This window comes from Rhagoletis pomonella, unplaced genomic scaffold (genome assembly GCF_013731165.1).
Source record: "Rhagoletis pomonella isolate Grant_MI unplaced genomic scaffold, Rhpom_1.0 Rhpom_scaffold_00002, whole genome shotgun sequence".
In the NCBI taxonomy this organism is placed as follows: domain Eukaryota; kingdom Metazoa; phylum Arthropoda; class Insecta; order Diptera; family Tephritidae; genus Rhagoletis; species Rhagoletis pomonella.
Genome location: NW_023458556.1, coordinates 62,463,817 through 62,485,640, shown reverse-complemented (window position 1 = coordinate 62,485,640; position 21,824 = coordinate 62,463,817). Strand labels below are relative to the sequence as shown.

At 35.4% G+C, this 21,824-nt stretch overlaps 1 protein-coding gene across 1 annotated transcript in view; it reads left to right on the top strand.

Annotated features, from left to right (window-relative positions):
* Positions 1 to 21,824, top strand: part of LOC118733942 (midnolin homolog) — a 94,436-nt gene that overhangs the window by 33,175 nt on the left and 39,437 nt on the right. The window contains exon 2 of the mRNA XM_036463584.1: positions 15,999 to 16,086. Coding sequence (XP_036319477.1) covers positions 15,999 to 16,086 — 88 coding nt within the window. The remainder of the gene's footprint in view (positions 1 to 15,998; positions 16,087 to 21,824) is intronic.

The following is a 21,824-nucleotide window of genomic DNA, read 5'->3' as shown; positions in this document are numbered from 1 at the left end:
TTTCATTGGAATGACCCATGATTCACTTTGAGTTTCTATGTTGATTCGATTGACAATATCCAAAATATTTGACAAAAATAAAATATAAATTTTTATTGGTGCGGAATCAATTTTTTCGGCAATAGCTCGCGCTTTGTTCACGCAGTCATCGAATCAAGATATGAAAAATAACTGCAACGCGCTCCACTGGGATCGTAAGTTTTATGATTTTTAACACCAACGTAGTTTTGAAGCTCCGCAAATTCGTCCATACTTTTAGCACTATGTGCGAAGAAATTGTGAACATCTCTGACCAGTTTTTCGACTTCTATGGGATTTTTGTAAACGATTGGAAAAGTATCAAAATTTAAAAAATTTGTCCCGCCAAAATTCATCGAAAAATGTATCTCTTTTGATCCACTTGGATCAAATCGGTCACACTGGTCGTCTTCTTATTCGAATGGGAAATTCAACAAATACATACATATTTCATGCTAAGCATACCTTTCTTCTTTCCTTCTTCTTTGTTTCCTTTGTTTGAGGCTGTTGGTGGGTAGCACCTTTGGCAAAGTTTAAATTAATTGGACAAGTATCAGTGTTTGCATCGTGTATATACTCGTAGATACATACCAACCACCGGTTTCAAGGATAAAATATACATGCATACATACATATTTATGCATGTATGTATTTGCAAATACTTGGTGAGAACTTTTGAGTTGCTGCTGGTGTTAAAAAGTCTCTCTCGAATATTTGATTAGGTTGTAAAAGCATAAACCTGCTTTATGCTACGTATGTATTTAGTTTAATAATTTATCCACTGCATGCACTTTCTTTCGGGCTTATCTTTCCATTGTTGTGGCAACACTGTTGCATAACATGTTTTACGTTTTTGCTTATAAGCCCCCTGCCAACAGAACTTTTCTTACCCCACACCCAACATAAACACTAACTAACCAAGCGTTATCAATCTTCTCGCCATTTCCTTCATTTAACGCTTCATGTGCATACACACAACCATACATACATACATACATACATTTACATTAGACTGTCTCGCGCTCCATATAAAAAATAGTCGGGTCTCCTTTCTGAAGCAAAAAAATTATAAATTTTACAACTCCCACCAAAATATTTCGGCTCAATGCAATGTCAGCGCTGAACTGAACAGCGTTGAAACCGCGTTTTGCTTGAAGCAAATCTAGCTCCTTCGCTAAACTAAATCACATTAAAGCTCTCCAAAAAAAATCTGCAAAAACGTTAAAAATAATTCAATTTTTGATGAGTTTGAAAATGTAAATACATAACTCAGACAGTTCTTAACCAATTTTAATTTTTAGTTATCAATAAAAGATAGTATCCGCCTTTAATTAAAAAAAAAATACATCAAATTCGAAACAAATATGCAGTAATTTAAATGAAAATAGTATTGAAAAGTGTCAACGTTATTGCAAAATTTGGGTCAGAATTTCTAGAAAATTTGTTGGTACATTTTTATAGAACATTTAATTTTATTAAAATAGTGTGCAAATTTGAGGTGACTTAAAATTCACATGCATTTTTTTACTTATGTTTTGTTGCCGGTGCTACACATTTTCTTCCTTATATGCAAATAATTATTTTAATATGAAAGCAAAGCACAACGCCTTTGGCAAACAAATTATCTCAAATCAACGGGACTCCTTTAAAAAGACACTTTATTATACTGAAATTTAAAAACAGTTTCACTTGATTGTAGTTAGGTTGACAAATGAAAAAGTGGAAAAATCAACAACAGTTTACCAGGGAAACTTGGCGCAGTGGGCAGACCACCACTGGCCTTGTAAGCCGAAGTCGCTGGTTCGAATCACAGTGAACTCGGTGAAGAAGTTTGATAAGGAGATGTGATGATCTTCGAAAAAGCAGCTATAACTTCTACCATATGTAAAACTGTTGTTGCTTTTCCACAAAAAATCATTTAAAACGGCCTCAAACTCAATAAAATTGTTGCACCTAAAATTTTATGGACTATCTAAAACTCCTTACAACAAATTAAAAAAGAAAAATCTGTTTAAAAGGCTTGAATTTTTTGTGAGTTTTACTGAATTTTTGAATTTTTGGTACAAAGTTTCAAACTTAGACTTGTTTTACTATAATAAGCTAGGCTTTTATTAAAATTAATGAACATAAAAAAAAACAAAAGCATAATAGTTTAAACTGGTCAAAATGTGGCACACTTTTATTTTGTCAGTAAGTGGATGTATGACTAAATTATTAGCCGTCATCGATTCGCGAACAGTTAGCGACCACCAAAATATTTCGGAAAAATATTAAGATTTAAGCGAGCTGGACCGATTTGAAAATACTTCCAAAAATGGAGTTTTTTATGAACGAAAATAGTTTCTTAAAGATGTTTTTTGAAAAAATCCATTCAAATGGCAAAACGGTTTAAGCTTAAAAAATTTACATTAAAAAATTTACATAAAAAAATTAAAAAAAAAAAATTTAACGGACATTTTTGATGCTATTTTTTAAAATTTTTCAAAGATTGGTATAAGAAAAACTTGAATAACTGAACCTAAACTCTTCCGATTTAGACTTGTGAGGTATCATTGACAAGGTATTTTCTCACCCTTTTTATTTCTTTGCTAATAAAGTCATTCAAAGGATGAAAGAAAAAGGTAGGATGTATGAACATTATTCAAAGTTGAATTACAAACACATCGGTATTTGAAAAAAAAAATTGGGACACCGATGACTTTTTCACATAAATAAGAATAGTGGGAAAATATCTTTCTACCGAGATCCCATAAGTCTAAATCGGAATAGTTTTGGCCCAGTTATTTAAGTTTTTCCTAAATCAATCTTTGAAAAAATTAAAAAAACAGCATCAAAAATCTCATTTTTACGATTCCGTTGAAAAGATTTTAATATATTTTTATGCAGATTTTTTTTTTGTCATCTGAAGGGACATTTTTCAAAAAGTTGTTTAAGAAACTATTTGTATTCATAAAAAACTTGATCCAGCTCGCTTACATCTTGATATTTTTCCGAAATATTTTGGTGGACGTCTTAAAATATAATACATTTTGTAATCCCGACGGAAAACCGCAAGTTTTTTTGGTGATGCAGTCTAATGTACACATGTGAACGTGCGTTAAAACACGTCGATTTGTATGCGACATTGTATATTATTTCAATGCATCGCATACCATCTGCAATATTCTTTTTTCATATGTTTGTTATCACACATTCGTAAAGTCAAAAAGCCATTTTACAAAAAATGCAGTTTCTGCTACATATGTATGTGTGTACTTATGTGTATATCGCTGTAAATTAACATCATGTCGCGATGGCTAGCAGAAACTCCCCTCTGGCTGTAAGATAACAGCTTCTTACGTTAGCTTCTGTTGATGCTGCTTCGCTGTAGATGTTGCTCGCTTGCTGTTAATGCTGCTCTGTTGTCGTTAATGCTGCTTTGTTGCCGTTTCATGCTACTCTGTTCCAACTCTGTTGCAATGCTCTCTGTTATATAGACATCCGCTTGCTGCGGAAACTGTTGCGTTTGCTGCTAACGTTTACACACCACCGTTTACTGCAGCGTTGGCAGCGCAGGTTTCTGATGCCCTCTGATGCAATCGTGTTGCTTCCGTGAACAGAAATTAGAAAAAAAAAAATCAAGAAACTGAAAATCGGTGTCTGGAGCAGGGTCTGCTTGAACTGTCTTGTGTGCGTAGGTTTTTGTAGACGGGTGCAGATGAGGTGAGGTGAGAGTGTGTGTACTAACGCAGGTATTTAATAAGAGCGGTTTGAGGTGTTATAAACGGGGTGTTGTTTGCTTTTAAGGGTGAGTACCAGTGTTGCCACACATGTAGTTTTCCTACCAAAACTGGTAGGTTTATTTCCATTTGGTAGGTTGGTAGGCTAGATTGGATAAATAGATAATATGTATCTGAAAACATTTTAGCAACCTTGTTTACACCAATGTTTCACGTATAACGGCGGCCGCAAACATATATACCTACGTGATTCGTAAGTACAAACGTATACCCTTATTATTGCCAATATAACAAAAAGGGCTTGTTCATAGACCCACTAAATTCCACCATTGCCCCATTTACCAAAAGAAGGAAAGTCAATTTGACTAGACCCACGTTGGCAGGGACAGAGATTTAGTTCTCAGAAGAGCTGAAGTATCTAGGGGTAACTCTGGACAAAAGGCTCAATTGGAACTCACATCTCTCGAACGTTACCTGACTGTCGGAGACTTCATGGTAAGACTTAGGGAATATTACTCAAACTCACATATTGGTCTTCCAGCATGGTAGTAGAACCCGCACTTACATAGGCGATACTGGCGTGGTGGCCAAATGCTAAGCAAGTTAACGCGGGTGCCACCATGAGATGGCTGCACCGACTGATCCGCGTTGCCATCACAGGAGCTATGCGCACTTGTCTAGCGCATTTCTCATTAGTCTATTCTGCTTGAAAAAGAGATAATTCCTGAAAAGGACTGCTGTGAAGCGATAATAACTAGGATTGACAAAGGGTTCCAAGTATGGTATACCGACGGATCGAAGATGGACGACGGGAGTAGTGTGGCAGGCGGTTTTGGATCAAGATTCCAGGAATGGTTTCTAATGGGCCCATACCCAACCATGCGGAAGTCTTCGCAATCGAAGTTTCTGTTCGCCAATGTTCCGTAGAAGGACAAATAGGGCCCGAATTTGAACCAACTGGGAGCCCACTGTAGCGTAGCTTTGTGGTTGGTTTCGACATGAAGGGTTTGTCTGCAACGAAAGGGCTGAGCGAAACAGCATGGAGCTCAAATGAGCTTCCATGGTTCCGAGCCTTTTGTGGGCTCACGTATTTTATCTACCATCACGAACAGCAGACTTAAACGAGAGACAGACGGGCATGCTTATGCAGATAAACGAGCTCGTTTGTCAACCGTATTATACACTTTTGGGGAACGATTGCCTTTTCCATCCAAAATTTGGAACATGGTAATCTCCAAAGTGCTTAACTGCATCTAGTTTTTTAACAAACTTGAAATTAAAAATCATATTAAACCCAAAAAATTTTTGGCAGGTTTTGATTGGTTTTGGTGGGGTTAAGAAAATTGTCCGTGGCAACACTGATGAGTACGTATGTAGTACTGATTGTAATCAATTCAGGGGGAGCATTGGAATTTTATTTAAACCGCAATGTTGAAGGTTGAAAATCAGATTGTGGGTATGCAGTAGATATGTATGTACATATGTATGTATGTACATATTATACATATGTATGTAGATATGTATGTACATACATATTTATGTATTTATGTACATCCTCTGATGATAATTGGAAGAAGTAGGGTAAGACTAGTGCACATCTTTAATTAACGCATACATAAATGTTTTAATAAAAAATATTATTTTTTAAATTTTGTCTGTATGTACCGACAATTTTGCCAATCTTTTGAATGATAGACATGTGCATATATTTATATACATACATATAGTGCGGGGTAAATAAAATGAAAAGGTGTAGTATGTACTGGGCGCTGCTCGCTAAAGTTTTATGTTTTTCATGAACGCGTCATTTTCCATATATACAAACCCATGCAAACACTGTGACATAATGAATGCATACATACATATGTACATACACTGTCACATGTAGAACTGGTGTCAAAGCCATGCCAAGCTAAACCCAGCCCAACCCAGCCAGCCAGCTGTCATAGACGTTGCCACAGCCCAGTTCCACTAATAGACCAAAAATTTAACTGCAACTTTCTGCTCTTGCCAGTCTGTTTATTTGTCTGTCCTCCTCCTCCTCCTCAAATGTAGTTGGCCTATTCGCATGTCCGAGAGCGTGCCAAACAGCCTACAAGCCCCAAAGATTATATTGTGTCTCTATACTATGTGTATGTATGTAGTATATAATGCAAATATGTATGTACATATGTACGTATATACATAGCTATATACATATATGTATGGTAGACTGACAAGACGAGAGCAACAACGCCCGCGTATGCCTTGATTAACGAAGCTTTGAAAAGTGTTAGAAGCGGTGGTCTGGCCGAAAAGCGTCGTTGCAGGGAGAATGTATGAGTAGGCGGGTGGGTGTGTGGGCTATGCGTGTGCTTTTTATGTGCATACTTGTGTAAGCTTGGGTGTGTTGTGATCTAAAGCGCTTAAAGTATTTTGTATTTTGCCATATGGGCGGGCAGGTATAATGGGTGGTAGAAATGGACGTCTTTAACTTGGTGGACGAAATTTGGATAGAATTATTTAAATTATTAAATTTTTTAAGCAATTCGGAAATAGACTAATTTTCAATAAAAAAACGCGGACCCAGCAGAAAAAACACCATCTTCGTCGATATACAAGTGGCTTTGAAAGCAGTAGGTGCTAGATAGTGAAATAAGGAATTGTAATGAAATATCGAGGTATCCCAATGTCACGCTCCTCTGGACCTCTGTAATAAAATATCAGTGGAAATGAACCAGCCGATGAAATGTCCAGATTTAGCCCGCAAGTGGGCAAATTAACGAGGAATACAACTCTTTGCAGCGGTCGTTTAGTGAGCATGGGAGAAAAATTTACAAATACATACATACATACACCCACTAGAAAAAGTTTCCGCACAGCTTTTTTAGAGTGTTCATGTTTTTCATACATACAAAAAAAAAAATCGTAATTTTTTTTATAATTCATAGGGTTCTTTTCTTTACTGTGGTCATGATTTTGTATATGATATATTTTTCGTTGGAACAATTTTTTACAGAAAATTTAAAGCTCGAAAAAAATTAATTTAAACATGTTTATGAAAAAATTTGTGTTGTGTTCTCCGGCCTATTTTTAATTGTAGTGACTGTATAATGCCTTTTTGAGGCATTATTACTATAAGTTGGGGTAGGGGGTGTTTTAAATATAGTGCCTTTTAAAAAATGCTAATATGGAAACAGCTAAACCGCTTATTTTAATGAACATAATGGCGCTGGAATTTTTTAATGGCCAGCATTGCCTTTAAAAATTACCTTTTAACTTCTAGTGGAAATTCAGCATAACTTTCAAACTTTATCTAGAATTCAAAAAAATTTGTGTATGGCAAACTTTTAGCAAAATTTCAAACTTTTTGTCAGTTTTTACAACATTTTTTGTTGAGGATGTTAAGCATTTGCTCCCATGCAGAGTATGTTCGCATTTTTTTTTTTATGTGGGAAACAACCACAGCACTGTCATAAAAAAATATCAAAAATCAACGACATTTTGTAGCTGCTTCAAATTTGAACTTTATTATACTTAAATTAAGTGAACCAATGAACGATCAAAACCTGTGAAGATAACCATATCCGGTATTCAGATGGCTCCCAGACCTGCCATAGTGTCGGAGCAGGGATCTATGGGATACAGCCCGGAAGACTACTTTTACTAGCTTGAGTTTTTCAAGCCGAGGTGCATGCCATTGAACTGTGCCTGAGACAGTATGCAGAAACAACTAACCATCACTACATATACGTTCATATGCCCAAGAGCCTTTATCGGAAGGTAGCATACAGGCGTAACTCCTCTGTTCCGAAAATATCAACAGGGAGAACCTAAGTACTCATTCATCTTACTAGACAATATGTTAGAATTGTTACAGGCTTTCTTACTGGCCACTCAAGCTTGAAGTTTCAGAAAACTTACCTATGCATATATTTTTAAGGGGTTCCCACCTGTTTAATATTCAAATCACATTTTGCTATAAGTTAAATAAAATATTACAAAATGGATATCTATTGAAAGAGGTATAAGAAAGCGTTTTTTCAAAAATATTTTTAAAGAGGGTTGCCAACGGCATAAAATTCAAATTAAATTTAATAAATACATTTACTTGAATTGCCCATGTTCTGGAACCTCGAGACAATACTTAAGCAACCTTTTTTCTGTGATATAATTTGTTCTCTTTTTTTTGTTACATTTTAAATCAATTGGCCGCTGTGGTGCAGTGGTAAGCAGTGCGCGCTTCCACTCCGCAGCACCCGGGTTCAAACCCTGGTCAAAGCAACATCGCAAAAAATATAGAAAAAAGGTTTTTTCTTAACAGCGGTCGTCCGTCGGCAGGCAATGGCAAACCTCCGAGTGTATTTCTGCCATGAAAAACAGCTTCTCATAAAAATACAATCGCCGTTCGCAGTCGGCGTAAAGCTGTAGGTCTCTCCGCTTTGTGTGACAACATCAAGGCGCACGCCACAAATCGGAGGAGAAGCTCGGCCAAATACTAACATATGTGTAAGCGCCAATCTATTAGTATTATATTTTAATTAATAATGATAAACCTGGCGGAACCGCGGGCTAGTGCATACATCAATGGGCTGGGAATATCTCGTTTTCGGATACTTATTAAGTTGGCTGGTTCTAAAAAAAAAATAAGTAAAATTATGGGTCTTGTCCTCTCATAGCCATAAAAAAGCGATTTCTAAAAATATCTCGAAAATGATGCAATCCCTATTTGTACCAACGGCATACAATAAATCTCTCAGGCAACAAGAGTTTACTTTTTTTTAGCTCGTGTGTGCGAGTATGTTATATCAATTAACTGCACTTTTGTTTACCCATAAAAGACCATAACTTTGAGGAGCATTTGCAAGTTTGTTTACGCGCCTAAATGTTGTATAACAACCGTATCAATGGCAACAGGACAACATTAAAGCATTTTTATTGCACCAGAGGCAACAGCCAGCGAGAGGCAGCAACGTCAAAAATAGTTGCACATACTTTGTTGCTACCAGGTTTTTATATTGTTTGTTTGTTTATTTTTCCAGCGCTGCCTGCCACTGCGACTGCAAATTCCTTACCAAATATGTTTGACACAGAATAGTACTTGGCAACGTCAACATCAGTTGCTATTAGTATCCTCTCATGATTATGTAAGCCATTATCCTTGAACTTTTTGCACATATGTATGTATGTGCGCCGCGTAACGCACCTTACTTCTCAATGTACGTACATACATACATACATGTACGTCACCAAGCAGAGTTTGGCGCCTTCTTTGGCGCCTTCTTTGGCGCTTGGCGCTTGCAGCTCTATTTGTTGGTGCACAATTCAAAAGACCAAAACAAAAAACTTGAATAAGTTAGCTACAAATGTCAAAACATCTGCTGCAAGGAAACGCAGCTCATATACCCACTACGTATGTATGTGTGTATGTGTGTACGCAAACATTCACGTACTTTATATGGTCACCTCTCTGCCCTGCTGCTATTTATGATGCATTTGTTGTGCTTTTGTCTACTTACAGTAATTTTTTAAGTTTTTTTTTTTCAAAATGCGCAAACAAAACTAGCCACAACAACCATTTATAGGTATGTTGGCATGTTTGTGAATTGGCTTATTTAGTATCTACATACGTATTGCAAATGAACAGCAGCAGTCACTGGCTGCAAGTGGGTTGGGTTTTACTGTTAAGTGCACTTTGTAACATCGAATTAATATTCGGTTGCTAGGATAAACTTTATAAACTCATAACGTTTTATCCAAACAATAATGAAGAAGTGGATCAACAAACGGTAAATCGACCAAAACAACTCGTATAACCACAGCAACCCTCTAATAAGCACGTACCTAGCACCTAGCGCCTGGCACCTACAACATAGAGCAATTGAAGTGGCAACAATGCATTGATTGGTATCCAGGCAACTTGAAATAATCCTAGGAGATGCCCTTGATTGCAAAACACTAACAACACATTGATTAATTAAACCTGCATATGTATGTATGCACGTATTGTTTGTTATTTTTTCATAATATGCAAAGCAAAGCCTATTCATTTCTTCTTCTCTTGGTAAAGTGCGTTTCGACGATATTTCGTCAATTTTTAATCTATTTGGAGTTATGAATCTTCGAAATTGATTTATCATGTCCTTTTAAGACGAATATAAATTGATATAGGGAAGAAATTTTTTATTTTTTATTTATTTTTTTTTAAGTAAAGAGAATGACGGTGAATCCTAAAATGTTACCCAAAACTCGACATCAAATTTTCCCTATCTGCCCCGAATTGCTTAAAAAAAATTAAATAAAAAACTACATACCACATTTTTATAAAAAAAAGACAAGAAAAAAGGGTTGGCCGAATGAATAACCGTCCTAGTCACCAATTCCGAGTCTATTCGATTGCTGAGTATGAGACCTTATGTTGGACAAAAGAGGGAGTATGTATGTATGTATAAAGGACTCAAAATGGAGGAAGTAAGTCTATGGTTATAGAAGATATGGAATAAATTATAATTAAAACTGGGCGTCAGTTATTCGTCGCCACCCTGTACTCGTACAGTTTTGACTGATATTTTGTAGATAAAAAACGACTGGCTACTTAAGTAATTTTTTTCCGAGTATTTATTTAACTATGGTTAGCAAATTCGTTGGTGAAATTTCTTGCATTTTTTTCTTCGTATATTACACGGCGCGTATTGTACATAGTATGTACATATGTATGTACTTTTATAGTACATATATGTATGTGGGCATTACATTTTATTCAGACATTTATTTGCACCTCAAATAAAGAATTGCAACAGCGAAATGCAAATAAAAGATTAATCCAATTCCAGCTTTATCAGCCGTTTTGTATTTTTGCATTGTTTGCTTTTCCTGTGCTCTTTTTTACATTTTGGTAATTTTTTACAAGCCATAGTAGCTGCTTTCATTTTAATTTTTGTTTATATATTTTTTTCTTTTCTGTATTTTGCAAGTAAAGTGCAAAATCTTCGAAAAAATACAAAGCAAACATGTCTCGCAAGTCAAAAAGTGTCAACTGTACAATTCAATTACTTAAATTCTGCTGCTTGATATGCATTTGTTTTTTTTGTTGTTCGATTTTGCGGTTTTCGCTTTATTTTATTTTGATACACTCTACAACAGTAATTTTTCGCTAAGCATTTTAGAGTTTTTTTACAGGGTAGATACCATAATGGGTGTTGCCTAAATTCGACACAGCAAAACCCAAATTAGTCAAGTAGCTTTACTAAACAAGAAATTAAAATAACTTATAAGGCCTGTTCTGATAATCAAAAGGCTATGTAAGATGAAAATCGGTCAAAAAACTACGGGGTTTTTAAAGTTTTCATAAAATGCAACGTAAAAAATTGCCGAATATTACTTTGAAAATCTTACTTACGGCGAAGTTTCTGAAAACTTAGATGTAGATCTTTCAAGCATCCATATTTTACTGCCCAAAAACGGTTTATTAAAAAATTAGTTTTTTTCATGAAAATTTTAAAGTGTCCTTCAGTAGGATTCTGCAAATCGCTATCACCAAAATCTCTTAGGCGGTTACATTTCATTTAGGCGATGAAAATTTTGCGTATTCTGTAACTGTAAGTTTTCATGTGCACTCTGAAAATTGTGTACACTTCTTTTCTGAAAAACTCACAGCATTTTGCACTCAGGGCCAATTTCACAGTGCGTAGTTACCAGAGGGGGAATATCTTTCTTTTTCTGATACTACTAAAAATAACAGCTGTTGATTGGTTAACAACTAAATAAATAAAAAGTAAGTAATAAAGAAATAAAACAGAATAAGAATTACAAAAAGAATAATTTAAAAATGTAAACAAAAAATAATTAAAAATTTTAAAACTAAGAACTACATAATTAAAACGAATAATGAACAAGTAAGAAAGTCTAAGTTCGGGCGGAGCCGAACATTAAATACCCGGCGCAAATATTAAATATATGATTTTCACCTTTCCGAAAGCTACCGCTACATGGTAAGCCGGGGTGTATCAATTTTGAGTAAATTAGCGTCCTTAAATTTCAAAATATTGATGTTTCAAGCATTTCTAAAATTTACCGTTATATGAAAAGCCATAATTTTAGTCCGATTTCAATAATTTTCATCGTTTTGCTTTTATGTAGCAAGCACAATAAAAATACCGAGTTTGGTACAAATTGGTAGAACGGTTACCGAGATACATATATGTGATCATAAGTGGGCGGTGCCACGCCCATTTTTCAAAATTTTATTATAGACGTATTTCCTGGTAAGAAATTGTTGCAAGCATCAATTTTGAATAAATTGGCTTTAATATTTACTGATTTACCAATTACCGTTATATGAGATGTGGGCGTGGTTATTGTCCGATTTTAAAAATTTTCGGCCATTTGGTATCCTGTACCAAGGCCAATAACTGTGCCAAGTTTGGAAGAAATCGGTGCAGCGGTTGCCAAGATATACACATGTAACCATAAGTGGGCGTGGCTACGCCCATTTTTCAAAAATTTATAACATTCTTATTTTTCGTCTAAAAATTATTGTAAATATCAATTTTGAGTTAATAATCTTCAGTAGTTACTAAAATATCGCAGTTTTCGTATTTCTGAAAATTACCGTTATATGGGAGGTAGGCGTGGTTATTGTCCGATTTTGCCCATACCATCCGTCCTACGCCCGAAAGAAGTACACGTACCAAGTTTCGTTAAGATATCTTAATTTTTACTCGAGTTATCGTGTGCACAGACGGACGGACGGACAGACAGTCACCGCTTAATCGATTTCTCTTTTAATCCTGATCATTTATGTATACATTTGTCTATATCTATCTCGATTCGTTTTGCCTGTTACAAACAACCGTTATGTGAACAAAGTTATAATACCCTTGTGCACAAGTGCGCTCGGGTATAAAAACAAAGGGGGTTCCAAAAATTAGAAAGAATCCAAAAAAAAATGAATTTATACAAAACATGTATTGGTCAACTGAATAAATATGAAAAAGCTGAAGTTGCTCACATTTAATTAAAATTTAAACTAGTCTGAAGGCAGCGTTTAAAATAAAAATATTTGAAAAATTAGAATTTTAAAAATAAAATCTAAAATAAAAAAAAAAATTTAAAATTTAAAAAATACGAATTAAATAATAATACAAAATAACAACTAAAAAATATAAAAACTTTAAAATTCACAAACAAAATAGATAATTTTAATTAAAAAGGTTAAAAATAATAAAAAGGTTAAAATAAAAATTAAGACAGCGTTTGAATCAAAAATAGCTAAATTTAAAATGTAAATATTTAAAAAATAATAATTTTAAAAATAACAACTGAAGTAAATAAAAAAACATAAAAATTAGAACTAAAAAATTATAAAAAATAAAAACTAAAAAACTAAAGTAAAATGGTTAAAAATAAAAATTCAAATAATTACAAATAAAAATAATGCTTATTAACAGAATTACCGTCAAAAAGGTTAAAAATTAAGAGTAAAAATAAGAAATATTAAAAAATTCAAAAGTACTAAAGAATATTAAAACAATATTAAAAAGTATTCAAAAAAATATTTACATGTATATGCATGTACATTAGGGTGGTCCAAAAAAAAGCTTTAATTTTAGAATTTTTCCAAATTGAAAAAAGAATACTCGCATTTTTTAGTTAAAAAAAAAGTATATATATATATATATATTTATAACTGCCTCAAAACCCATGCAGTTTTTCCTAGAAATGGTATCGATTTCCTGAAAATCAATAATTTTCGATCGGAAAACTCAATTTTTTTTATTATTATTTTTTTGTTGGGGGTTTTGGGGGAATTATAAAAAAAAGTTAATATTAAAAAGTGGTTAAATAAACAATTGGGTAGAAGAGTCTTAAAGAGAAACAGAGTTTTCCGATGCAAAAAATATTAATTTTCAAGAATATACCATTATACCATTAGCTGTACCCATTTAAGTGAACACATGCGTACAGTTGTATGCGAGTTTAAGTGCATACACCTAGATAGTATGAGTATACAATACTATTTTAAGAAGATTTCACTCTAGTTTCGCAACTTTTGTCCTATAGGCCCTCATCTCTGTTGACTGTTTACAATGTACTAATTAAGCGCCCAATGGTTGATTTTAATTCAACATTTAATTAATTTAACACCTGCCAACTGCATGTAAAAATGTATCTGCTTATGTTTATTTGTAACTCGGTTGCAAAATGAAATAAAATGATAAAAGTTGTATGATGTTATGAAACAAAGAAGCAGCAGCTCAATTCAAGTAAATACGAATGCAAATAAATAAAACTCCGAAAAAAGTCGCAACGAGAATCTTGCAATTTTTTAAATAATCGTACTTATTTGCACACATACTATGTATTTATATATATACGTACTACTTATATACATACATACCCCGCAGAAAAAAAATATCAATTGATAAAGAATAACCAACTTACAAATTAGTTTTTGTGCCGGATTTTGATAAATAACTAACTTTAATTAGCTATCACAAAACTAACATTAAGTGAGTTGTAAAGTCGTGCAGGAGTCATGCAGGCGTTATCGGGAGTTTTTGTTTTCACTAAACAACCTTCTACTTAAATATCCTCATACAAAAATTCCTTTGAATACACTTTTTCTGCACTTCGTAGATGCTTTCTCGAATTCAGGACAAATAAAATAAAGATCGAAATTGCTGTTATGTCTGATGGAGTTCAAAAATATGGGACCACCTACAAAAGAACATGTACAAAATAGGCAAATATGTAATGTTAAATAAAGTAAATAAATAAGAATTTAAAAAATTTAAATAATCTTTGTTATTTATATTTTATGTCCAAAAATAGTTAGCTACAAGTTAGTTGACGTCTAATGTAGAGCAAACCAGCTCTCACTTTTTTGCGGCCATCGCCCTGCAAAAGTAGTTAGTAAAAAGATACAACTAGTTGACTGCTGAGTAGTTATAGTTAGCTATAAACTAGCTGCGTTGCCTGCAGGGTATGTACATACCTAAATACATAGATACATATATACATTTGAGTTGATCGAACAACTCTCGACTTTTGACACTTGGACAAAGTTGTCGCACGAGTCGATTGAGTGCTTGAACTGAGAAGATTTCAGTTGTTGCATGTGTGTGTGTGTGTTGTTGCTTGACTCTGTGACACACGTCTTTCTGGTTTTGAATGCAACACCAATTTGTTTAAATTCTTAATCTGTAATACTTAATTCGTGCAAGCAAATATGTGTAAAAAACGAATTAACCAAAATACCATAATAACAACACAAACAAAGAGAACACTCGCTACGAAATTAAATTAATGAACGGAATATCTCCGCTAATGTAAGACCTTTAATGTCAAAATCAGTGCATTCACTTTCTGTTTACGCGGATTTTCTTAGAAAAAATTGTTCAACTAAAATACGCAATTTTAAAGGCATCAAATATTTATACATGTGGGGATACATACATTTATGATATTCATACATATGTATGTACATATTGTCGGTATTTTTATCGATTTACAAATTATTACGTATGTATGTAGTTATCGATATCGATAACCATGTGTATTTTATCGATGTTGCTTTTTATTTATCGATATTACAATATTTGTTTCGATTTATTTGCCGTTATCGAAGATTATGATTGCTATTGCATCTTCGTATACACAGTACTGATCAGATAAAAGTAACCACTGCATATACTGGTAGCTGAATATATGATACCTTATACAACAAACACCATATTAATCCACATTTCAAACTTTGTAAAAATTTTACAAATTCAACAAATTTACACCAAAATTTAAAAAAACTCAGAATTTTTTGTTATGCCGTTTTAGAGCTCATTCAGTTTTAGTACAATAAAGTGCAAGTTTCAAATGGAATTCTCTTCCATATAAAAAGTCTTCGAACATGGAAAGAAATGCGTGACACAGCCAGCAAAATTATTTAAAATCAACGATATTTTGTTGTCAATTGAAACTTCTAAATTCTGATTAAAAAGTTTGAAATTTTAGTGACAATTTGTAGATTTCTTATAATTTTTGTACAAAGTTTAAAACGTGGATTTGGATAGTGTTTGTTGCTTAACTATCTAGACTTTTATAAAAATTATGAAGCATTAAATAAACCAAAGAAATATATGTTTATTCTGCCACCAGTATATGCAGTGGTAATTTTTATCTGAACAGTACTGCATTACTCGAGTAAATTTGTTTTACCTTTTGATACCAAAAATCTTTCAACTGAAATTAAAAATATAAGTATCTATTGCTTTTCTTTCTTTACAGAGAACTACAAGATGGCACACTAAAAGATAATAATCTCATGGATGGTTCCAGAATAATATTGATCCCTAATGTGGAGACTGGTTTATTGGTAAGTGTAAATTTAATATTTATAATATTTTATAAAAATTAAATGTGCAAGAGCATAATTTCCAAAATTACCATTTGAACCATTTTTATATTGTTGGGTCCGTCCACCCGGTCTCTTGTCCAGTTAAAGGATGTCAATTCACTAACAAAGTTGGCTACTTATTCATCCATTGATAATTTTACCCATTATATATGTATCTCTAATTTCAAATACTCCTTCCAGAGTAGAATTAAGTATTTCTAATGAAGAAGCAACGTTGATACGTAAATCGAAAGTACAACCCCCTTTTCCTCCAGTTAGAAGCGGCATTCTTTCTCAAATAACAAACCATCCATTGCAGATGCAAACTTTAAGTCGGACTAGCCAACCAGATTTAGTGATGGTCTCAATCAGCCTTCCAAAAAGCTTCGCCTTCCTAAGAAACGATCGATGAAATCCTTGTTAACACCTTTTCGTTGCAGCAGCACTTTGCCCCAAATAGGATTATTTTCTTATTACTCTACCTCTTCTGTCTCCTCCAATATTATTCCCATAGAGGTGGGTTACGTAGGCCATGCGTAAAGGCGTTTCAACGACGATTTTGTGCCGAGGTTCATTGGTATTGGAAGCCTCGCGCTGCAGATTGTTGATGCGGCGGTTGGTACTTTATAACGGGTGGTCCACATAGTGTTCTTTTTTTTAAGCATATGTTGTTTTGACAGTGATAGCTTCGTGCTGGAAATCTTGACAGCAAGTCAGTATCATTTGTTCGCAGAACGAAATGAATCGGATCATGCTTGAACAACGTCGGGACATAATGCGCACTTATTTCCGAAGTCAAAGTTGTGGCTAGCCCAAAGATTACATTTATTGAATAATCGAAAAATCATCTTTTCGGACGAAGCTCGGCAGCTATGCTACCAAATAAAACTGCCGCATCTGGGGATCAGAAAACCCGCACGTGATCGTCGAGAATCCAGTGCATCCTCATAGGGTTGCATTGGCCTATTCTCTTTGAAATGCCATTCAACGGTGAGTGCTACAGAGGCATGCTAAACGATTTTTCGTCGCCAGAAATTGAAGAATGCACTTGGAGATCTTTGGTTTCAGCAGGATGGCGCGCCATGTTTGGTAATCGTGTTATCAGCCTTTTCGTTCAATTGACGTTTTTTTGAGGGCCGTGATGGACCAATGTTATGCCAACAATCCATTAACGATTCACGCCCGTAATGCTCATATCGAGCAGGACATTCGTGAGATAGAGCCAGAAACCGTCACCAAGGTCTGGGTTAAGTGGATGCGCTACTGCGAAGCCAGCCGTGCCAGCCATATGAATGAAATCGTATTTCAGCAATAATGGGAAGGTTTGCTCCTTCGAGTAAAACAATAATATATATACCGAAAAATTTGTATGGACCACCCAGGATCTATTTATGATTTCTCCCAAGCGCTGCCTGCAATGCACCGAGAAGCATAGGAGGTTGTCGAACTCAACGGCCAATAGCTTTAGGTGGTTGACAGTCAAAATTGCGACTCCACAGCCATCCAAATTCTGGTCGAGCCTCACTTCCTTCGTTCAGATGATAAAAAGTGCGTCTGTCGACTTGGCGGCTAATATTTAGGCGTTACGCGCATTGAAAATTCTAGCTAGGTTGCGGCTGGCAGTATCGGCGGTTGAGACTATAGAGACTCCCTGAGTTGTCTAGAGGGCGCCTTGTGACAAACCTGGTTTGATCATACGCGGCCTTAATGTTTTATTAGGGAATACTACCGATGATTACCTTCCTCAGATATTTATACATAACTTCCGATAAATCGTTTGTTACCAGCTCGACGACGGCCTCGCTTCCCGCAATGTAATACATGGACAATCCACTAATAACACCTTTAAAAGAAAATAGTTTCTGTCTATTGAACCAAACCTCCATATCTCTAAGTTATTCGACGCGCTGAATGCGAATCCGAGCTCTGTTAGCTCTCATCACGTCAGGTTCGAGATCATTTGAAGGTAAAGTAGAGAAAAATGCATTGAATAAACCTGAAAATTCATATACATATATGGGGTTTTAGAGTCGCTGAACCAGAATCCGGGGTCCGTTAACCTCCATAATATCAGGTTCGAAGTCATTTGAGGGTAAAATAGGACAAACAGTTTATTAAATAAAAATATTTTTTTTTGTTTTTGTTGTCGCTGAATCCGAATATGGGGGTCCCTTGTTTCCTCAAGGTCAAATTCAGATGAATTGTCTTGAATTTTCAGGTTTATTCAATGAATTTTTACCTACTTGACCTTCAAATGAGCTCGAACCTGACGTGATGGAGGCTAACAGACCTCGGATTCGTATTCAGGGCGTCGAATAACATAGGGATATACAGGTTTGGTTCAACATGCAGAGACTTTTTTTGTATTCCAGTGTAATTCTTCAAAAAAAAACTTGTATGTACATAATGTATCCATAAATATTTTAGTACCGATATTAATATAAATTTCGCTGTCGATATAACTGAATACATCGATAACGATACCCAAAAATTCATACCGTTAAAAATAAATTTAAATAAAACCCGCTTTAGGCGAATTTATAAAATTTATAACTCGAGGTTTGAATTCGATAATCGGAAATTTAAGAAATATACTTTTTTTGGCACATATTTGGTACATGTGAAAATACACATGCATAACATCTACAAAAAGTAATATGTAGATATCGAAAAATATTTAAACAACAAACTTTAATCGACAAAGTAGCTTTTTTTCGTCTGCCATTCCAAGCAATTGACTGCCGATAAAGCATTGCCCAAATTTTTTCACCATTTCTGTTCGCAAACGAAATTCGAAACGAAGAATTGCGAACTTTTTTCTGAAATTTAAATATTTTTTTTTAGCCAGACATGCTTGACGACCTCGCTACAACTGCAAATAAAACAAAAAGCGAACAAACCAGAATACGAAAATCACAACTTAATTTCAATTAACTACAAATAAACTCCGAGTGAAACGCAACTTAAAAATGTTCAAATTCGAAATCAGCCATATCTATGTATTTGGCATACTTGCTGCTGGCACAACGCATGCAAACGAATTGCTTTCCATGAGCTGAGTATTTACTTAACATTTTTTTTTTTACTAGCGAAAAGGCATCAACCATCGACATTTGTTTACGCCGCTGTCTGTCGGTATGAATTAAATTTATGTCAATATGAAGTGGCAAAAATAAGAATAAGAGAGGTATCCAATTGGAGCACGCTGAAGCCAGAAGAGAGACAACGCAAGCACGCAACACGTTGATGGTGAAGGCGTCAGTTACGCGCAGCCGTGCCCGCCGTATATTGCTGCTTCATCGAGTTGGCTTATTAACGCCGTTACAGTCAAATTCATAGTGTGAAATCCACCGGTAGCTGCCGCCAGCGCCGTTCAAAATGTTGCTGCTGACATAATCGCCTTTGTCGGGCAGTAACGGACTGGCAGCACGACAGCGTCGCGGTGGTGGGGTCTTACGAAGTAGACTCGTTGGCTGGCATGCGCTTGACTGCGTCACATGTAGTGCGACCATGTGGCTGGCTTAAAACTTGGTCTCTTCCATTCTGGTTCGACCAGTTCTCTTGCTCAACTCAGTTACCAATTGTTGCTGCGTTGCTCTGCTCGTTGTTGCATTTGTACGCAATGTTGGTAGATAGTTGGTTTTGTTTTTCGAAATCCTCCATGCCGCTATTTCGTCGACTTTGATTACGGTTTATCTTGCAAGTTACTAAGTATGTCATCTAAAAAACGGGGTCTAAAATGAGGCGTTATTTTCATTCTTTTATTTTCTTTTGGTACCTATGTGCAGGCCAGTCCTCGCATTAGAACAGGCGGGTCCTTTTTATATTCCCTTTTTCCTTAATCATCTTGTTCTCGTGTAATAAATTAACCCTTTTCTTTATAATCTTCCAAAAATATGTCTTCCCAGTCCCATAATCTTTCCACTCAATAATTTCGTTACTAGGATTACTACCTAGATTTTTTCCCCAGTAACAATCCTTTTCTTAAAATGATTAATGTTCTAGCATTTCGAATAATGTCTGAGGACGTTAGATGGGTTAGTTTGAGTGGGCATGCGAAGATGTGTTAGTGTCGCGCAGGACATATTTACGTTTTGAATGTAGATTGGGCAAAACGGGGTTAATGCTGGATGTGCAGGAATGAATCGATGTTCCGGGGCTCGCGCTCTTCGTTTTCAGTGGGTGGTTGGTATCCGATAACCGCATTTACATACGTGGCGAGAGTTGAAGAAGATGTTGTTTGACGTTCGATGATCGCCTTTTATGGCCTGTCGTGTAGTCCGTCTGGGTAAGGGTAAGGCGTATGTAGGGTCGACCCTTATCTTTGAGATTCAGACGTGCGTGGAAGAGGCTCGACTCTATGAATGTTATGCTCCTTGACGGAGAGAATTGCGGCTTCGCTAATGTAAACGGTGCTCAGACGACATCAGAAGGCATCCACTGGCAGTCCTAAGTGCAACATTTTGACACGTCACCCACTGCGACCCCGACGATCACACAGTTCCATCATAATTTGGTACCTGGTCGCCTTATATGTTGCCAACAACGTTTCGGTTCTGTCGGCGACTCACTTCTTTGTTGACAATTGCAGTTGTGTGGGCGGTGTTATTTATAAAGGATTTTATTGTGTGATCGGGCCGGTCCGTATGCCTAAGTTCTGACCGACTTTCTTCATCCAGGTGAACAGTCGGTTCTGCGCAAGGGATTGACTCGAGTTTTGCTTTAATCGCAATACGAAACTAAAGTTTCTAAATGTTTTCTCTCAGACTTATTTGTTTTTTTTTCGGCGATTATGCAGAAGTTAATGAATCGATTTGACTGAGGTAGCACTAGGTAAAAAATAGCGTTTTGGAGAGGGGAACTCTTATGTTCCACGAACTTTTTAATCATCTAATGAGTTTATCAAAACTCAAATAATCAACTAGTAAACTTTGTAGAAAGTCATAAATTATTAGCACTTTTTGTAACGATAACAATGATACTATGTACATATCTGGCTTCAGTAAGTAATCTAACCATTCAAATTTCAATGACTTTCCAAACGCCTTGCACCGTTTCTTCATTCACCCACTTTTCACTACCGTTTTGCCATTCTTACGCTATGCACCCAGTCTCTTTACAGACACATAGCTCACTTCTTCTAGTCATAAACTAGAGCAAACTGTTTGTTGCTGCGATTACCCAATTATATGTGTTGCCGGTTTCTTCAACTCAACTATGTATGCATGCAGTATGTTGCCAACTTCTCTAACAACGCACATTTCTGGTAATTTGTTTCGCTGTTCTTTTTTTATAAAGCTACATATTGTGTAGTGATTTTACAGTATGAAAGACGCGCTGCTTTCCCAATGTTTCTGGCACAAATAACTGGTCATACTGATGCGCTATATACCCATCGGTAGCGGCGGTGTCTGCAATTGTTATGGGAAGCGATTTTGCTGAAAAGCAAACACGAGCATAACAAATAGCAACAAAATAAAAAGAGCTGTAGTAAAAATCGCTTTACAACAATGAATGCACATTAGACCGTACCACCTTACAAGCAAACAAAAACAAAAGTTGGCAATTTGGAAAAAAAAATTTTGGCAACCCCTAGGCTTTTTACATTTTTTTTTTTTTTTTTTTTTTTTTTTAACAGAGGTCTTAATATTGATGTTCAACTTACGCCTAGTGAGGCTTTGATACGAATTCAAAATTTGGTATGGCAAGAATGGGAA